This window comes from Hordeum vulgare, chromosome 3H, assembly GCF_904849725.1.
Source record: "Hordeum vulgare subsp. vulgare chromosome 3H, MorexV3_pseudomolecules_assembly, whole genome shotgun sequence".
NCBI lineage: Eukaryota > Viridiplantae > Streptophyta > Magnoliopsida > Poales > Poaceae > Hordeum > Hordeum vulgare.
Genome location: NC_058520.1, coordinates 533,884,853 through 533,890,593, shown reverse-complemented (window position 1 = coordinate 533,890,593; position 5,741 = coordinate 533,884,853). Strand labels below are relative to the sequence as shown.

Sequence of the window (5,741 nt, the reverse complement as noted above, 5' to 3'; positions counted from 1 at the left end):
CCGCACGCGACCCGCGCGTTGAGCGCTGACTGGGCATGCAACATTTTTCCGTCTAAAATGTTGCAACCAGCGTCATATTTGTTACAAGCGTTTTTATTTGCTACATTTGTCGAGTAAAAAAGCTGCATATATGTTTGGTTGCAACTCCAGTTCGTCGAATTTTTCGTTACAATTGATGTTTTTTACTTTTGCTACAACCGTGTTAATTTTTGCTACAACCGGCATCATTTTTTGCTCCAACCGTTCACTAAAAAAGTTGCATACACGTTCACGTAGATATTTGTTACAACCGGCGTTTGACTTTTGCTACCACGCATCATCAGCTTCGTTTTTTTGCTACGATCACGTAGATATTTTTTTACTACAAATTTTGTTTTTTGTTGCAACCGATGAAAAAATAGCTGCATCGTGTCGAATTTTTGCTGCATCGGAGAAAAAAATGTTGCATGGAAATCCAACGGTACAAACGTGCGGGGGTTGGTGGATCATGCGGCCCGCGCGCGGCCGGCCGAAAGTTTCGGCCGACGCGCCGGCACAGATCAGTCCCCATAATTAAAAGGTAGGGAGCCCAATTCACATTTAAACAATTGTGTGTAAGCATCTTGTTCCCTTTTAGCTCTCCCAAAACAAAACAATTTATTTTAATTCAAATTAAGTTTCAATCCCAACAATTTCTCAAAAAGACATAGGATTAGCTTCATATTTCTAGCCTTTGTCATATCATGTTTCATGAAAATAATTGTATCGTCTGCGTATTGTATAAACTTTGATTAAAGAATAAAAACATTGATTTTGGCCTCGTTGGTGATGAAGGAGTGAGCTCGCCACTACTGCAGGTTAAACAACTCCCAACACTAGCTCGTGCTTGTTCACTGAGAGATGAGGATTGTAATAACAATTCGGAGGGAGGGGGTAGAAAGAGCGATTTTGGCGTTTCATATATAGCGATTTTGCTTTCGTGCCTTTCTAACAAAGGATACTGACCCGCATAGCGCGAAATGGGAAGTGAAAAAAAATGCATAGTAGCTTTGGCTTTTGTCGGCAATGGGTGCCACACATGAGGAGGTTAATTAACGAGGCTCTGCTCTGCTCTGCTATTAGTGGCGAACACATTGAGTTAGTGAGATGTGACTTGACATACATGCACACACCTGACCCGAGGTTGGCGAGGCAGCACCATCACCTCACTGATCAGCACAAAGACCATTAATTAGGGTCTTATAGGCTGAACGGAGGCCAGTTGTGGTGGTTAGGTTTGCTACTTCCGGTATGAACATGAGACATTAACATCCCAGCCGTCGCCAGATTAGTCTCCACTCTCCAGCAACTGAAAGGACACGCAAAACGATCACAGCAGTTTGGTAGACGTAGTTTTCATGCAGATGCCCCGTGCTTCCCCGGAGCTGGAGCTGTGAAACTCAAGGCGGGAACACACTTGAAGCTGAAGATGTGGGCGAAGAAAAGTGCATCACCTATATTCTCTAACCCACATAGCGGCAGGCGAGCAAACAAAAAGCAGCCTTTCGTTGCGCAACTGCTTGTGCGGCTCCTCCAACAGCAAAACCGAACAAAGATGTCTCTCTCTTTCCCTCCCGCTCAAGCCGCGCTGCCCCCTCCTTCCTCCTGCACACAAATATTACTAGGAGTACTACTATACAAGCTATCCTTCCTCCTGCACACAAATATTACTAGGAGTACTACTATACAAGCTAGCCTTTCCTTTGCTTGCAACCGTCTCTCTATCTCGTCCTAGTCGATTTCACCGTTTTGAGGTCAACTCCACGGCACGATCCAATCCAAACGGAGGTTCATTTTATTAGGATTTTCTTCGTTTAGGTAGGACGATGGAGTCGTGTCCTGGCCTGTCCTGGGATGCACTGGCCGTGCGTCCAGCGCGTGGCCGCATCCTGTCCGCTTTATATTAATATAAAATACACCACCACGTGTTAGGCCAGCTTCGTGGGGCGGGAGGAGGTGGGAATAGAAAAAGGAGGCCCGGCTGCATTCTATCCGTCTTATATTAATAAAATACACCACCGCGTGTTCGTGGATGGGGGGCGGTGGGAATAGAAAAAGGAGGTATGTGCCACCGACGGGCTGTCCATTTTACCCCAAAGGCAGCACAAACTTGCACCGGGGATGTGTCAAAAGCAGACACAAAACGGACAAAAGTCTGTTTGCTCCCGCGCGCTCGGCCTTCTGGTTCGTGCGTTTTACCCCAAACGGACGCGCGCGGACAGAATGGGTTCGCACGGTGGAGTTGGCCTAACTCACATAGTTTAACCTGATCTGATCTGTTTGTGAAAAAATAATAAATTCGATTTTTTTTTCTATCATCATTCGTTGTGGGTCTGTGATAGGATGTGTATGTCTACCGTCACAACGGATGATGATGGAAAAAACCAGATTAGATTTTTTTACAAACAAGGTCAGATCGGCCTAAAGTTAAAAAAAATCAAAACCGTAAATTTGGCCTCTCGTTGCTATCGTGTCTCCAATGGAGTACTACTTGCATGGCAGAGAGAGAGACACACACAGCACGTACAGTGGTGCAGGGTACAGCAGCCAGCCAGCAAGAAAGAAATGGCGGTGCAACAACATCATGAACTGACCAAAACGCTGCGACAGTACTCCACTCCATGATCCCCATACCAGACCGGTACTGCGACTCAGCCACTGCCGCTGCCGCTGCCACCGCAAAAGACGCCCACTTATGGATCGGAGTAGCATTGCTTTACTTGTACACCACCACCACGCGTAGCCACCGCTACCAGTACCAGGCAGAGGCAGGCAAGCAGCCAGGCGACAGGAGAAACCACCATCATTTCATTTCATCCATGGCCGTTTCGTCGACGATCGGGCTCAGTCAGTGGCTGCAGAGGTCGGAGAGCTCCTTGCGGCCCTCCACAATGTCGTCGAGGAAGTCGTCGAGCTGGCACACCAGCCCGTCCGTGCCGGCGCGGAGCACCTCCAGCCACGCCTTGAGCTCCCCCGCCTTGCCCTTCACGGCGCCGTCCCGGTCGCCGCACTTGCCCCCGCCCGCCGCCGCGCGCTCCACCTCCTCCCGCGCCGCCTCCGCCGCCGCGCGCGCGCGCCGCAGCTCCTGCATCCTGATCATCCCCGGCGCGCCGTCGCTCGCGTCCGCGGCCTCCTCCGCCATCCTCTTCTGCAGCGTCGCGATGGACGCCATGAACCCGTTGTTCTTGTCGTCGTCGTCGTCCGCGCCGTCGGAGGAGGACGAGCACGGGGACCCGGCGACGGCGCCGCCGGCCAGGATGAGCAGGAGGAGGGAGCTGGCGTTGTGCAGCGCGTAGAGCAGCCCGCGGAAGCCGTTGAAGCCGCTGAGCCTGGCGTCGGCCGCGCGCCGCTCGTCCAGCTGCAGGGACAGCGGCGCGATCCTCGACTCGGACAGCGCGCGGTTCTCCTCCTCAGCCGCCATGGCCTCCCTCCTCGACGCCGAGATCGCCCTCATCACCTGGTGGGTGTCGCCAATGCACGCGCCGCGCCATCAGATTGGAAGAAACAGAGCAAAAAGAAGCAAGCAAAGTAATTGACGATGGCACACGACACAGGACTGAATCGCACAGTGCAGAGAGAAGTTCGAGAGAGAGAAAAAAGGCGGGGACATGATCATTCATGATCACCATTCTTTTCTTCGAAAGAGATATCATAATTGCTACCGCGCTGCTCGCACGCAGAGGACGTGTCCGAATAAAGCAAAGAAGTGACCGGGACCAACCTGGCGTGTGGAGAGGGGGGAGGGGTCCAGGAGCCAGTCGTCGAGGGCGGCGGCGGCGCAGGAGGCGGCGGCGCAGTAGCGCTCGACGGCGGCGAGGCCGAGCTTGACGGCGAGGCAGGCGTCCCAGAGGCGTGCTGTCTCGTCCATGTACTCGTCGAGCCACCGGCCGCCGGGCGGCAGGTGGAGCTGGCCGACGAGCAGCATGAGCTGCGAGTGCAGGCCCCTGAGCAGGGCCGCCGCACGCAGCAGCGCCGGCAGCGAGGACAGCCCGCCCGCGCCGCTCAGGTCGTCCAGCCCCCGCGCCAGGGTCGCGAAGAAGGCGTTCACCATGGCTCTGCCTGCTGTAGCGGTACTGTGCGGTGCCGGTGAGGTCTCGGGGTCGAGCTGGAGGAAGCCGACGGCGCGCGGGTGGCGATATATATAGCGCGGGCGCGGGCGTGCAGGAGCAAGAAGACGAGGGGGGAGTGGAGGAGGAGGGCGAGAGCTGGGGACACGACGACACGATCGGGGTGGGGGAGTGGAGTGCAATGATGGGTGTCTACAGGAGGGGGAGAAGGGCGATGATGAGGTTGGGGCGAGGCAGCGGCAGCGGCACGGCCATGGCAGCCCTCCTCCTGCCGGCCCGCTTTGCTGGGTCGTGGGTGTCCTCCCTCCCTCCCTCGCGCGCGCGATCGGCTTATTGTCCCCGTTGTCCGTGCGGGAGCGAGCAGGTCTGGTGTGTACGAGCGGGCGTGTTGGTGGTAGCCTCGGCTTCGCTGGGTTTCCGGAAGGGGTTGAGCATGGTATGGTTATGGTATGGTTGGGAAAGAGTGCCTTTTTACACCACTGTTTCCTTGTCCGGCTAGATTGGGTATTTTGGGGCTTCTCTTTAGCGAAAACTGAAGAAATGTCACCTCAATGCTAGCCAAATGTGGGAGCGTTTGCTCAGCAAGTTGAGCAGTACATCAGTCGATTTACTTTTCCTCGCAGTTAAGTCTTGATTTGCTTACAGAATCAAATTCCTACATGGTGCCGGACCCACACTAGACTCGAGGAGTGCGTATCATCCCCTAGCGTAGTCTAAGGTTTTCTATCCTTACGGCAAAACCCCGCCGCAAGTCCACCGGTGCCGGTATCGCCGACGAGTGTCCGCCGCTAGCTCCACCATCCCACGCCCTCCATCATCCTTCTACCCCCCCTCCTCGCCCGTTCCGCGCTTCTCCGGTGACTCCAAGCGACCGCGGAGGGACTCCCACACGCGATAACGATGGCAGCGTCACCGTTCTCCTCGTCTACCGGCAAATCCCAGGGCAAGGAAGATGACCTTGGTGACTTCTTCGACAAGTTAGATCTCCACGAGGACAAGTTTGATGATGTTGTGGTGGAGGAGGATGCTCCTGAGCTACTAGAGGAGATCCGATGGGTTGCCCTAGCTAGGGTTCATAACTCAATTTTTTTTAGCCAGGCTGCGTTCTATAAGGACATGCGAGCAGCCTGGAATTGCTCTCAGCAAGTTCGGTTTCGTCCCATTGGCCCGAACCTATTCGTGGTGCAGGTCTACTGTCTTGGAGATTGGGATCGTATCACGCAACATGGACCATGGCTTTTTCGTAACATGGCTATTCTGCTAGCTCCGTATGATGGATTCACAAAAATAGAGGACGTTCTGATGGTCTATATGCCCATCTGGCTACAAATCCACAAGCTGTCGGATGGCTACTGCAGACATGACCTCATTGTCAAGTTACTTCGATCTGCAGGGGAGGTTCTTGAGACCAGGATCAATGGGAACTTCAGAGGGGACTACGTCCGAGTTAGAGTGAACCATGATATTCGGAAGCCCTTGACCAAATTCGTAAGCATTGTCAAGGACAAATCTCGTCATATCTTTGCTGTTAGATATGAAAAGCTTGCCAAGTTCTGCAGTGCATGTGGTGTAATTGGGCATGACCATAAAGAGTGTGGCAACGGTGTGTTTGAGGAAACGGATCTAAAATTTGGAGCCTATCTGTATGCGGATCAG

The 5,741-nt window shown here is 53.5% G+C and overlaps 1 protein-coding gene across 1 annotated transcript; it reads right to left on the bottom strand.

Moving 5' to 3' along the window:
• Window positions 1–2,458: 2,458 nt before the first annotated feature.
• LOC123440446 lies at window positions 2,459–4,660 on the bottom strand. Its single transcript, XM_045117012.1, has 2 exons — window positions 3,740–4,660; window positions 2,459–3,475 (listed from the first exon to the last, which is right to left on the bottom strand). Exons 1-2 carry the CDS (start codon window positions 4,067–4,069, stop codon window positions 2,867–2,869), a joined length of 939 nt encoding a protein of 312 aa, XP_044972947.1. The 5' UTR covers window positions 4,070–4,660; the 3' UTR covers window positions 2,459–2,866.
• Window positions 4,661–5,741: the final 1,081 nt, after the last annotated feature.

What these genes read in the sequence shown, in the direction of transcription:
- LOC123440446 (XM_045117012.1), bottom strand. Translation starts at nt 4,069, where the DNA reads ATGGTGAACGCCTTCTTCGCGACCCTGGCGCGGGGGCTGGACGACCTG. An exon ending in CCCCCCTCTCCACACGCCAG is followed by an intron (nt 3,476 to 3,739) that starts GTTGGTCCCGGT and finishes GACACCCACCAG; the next exon opens with GTGATGAGGGCGATCTCGGC.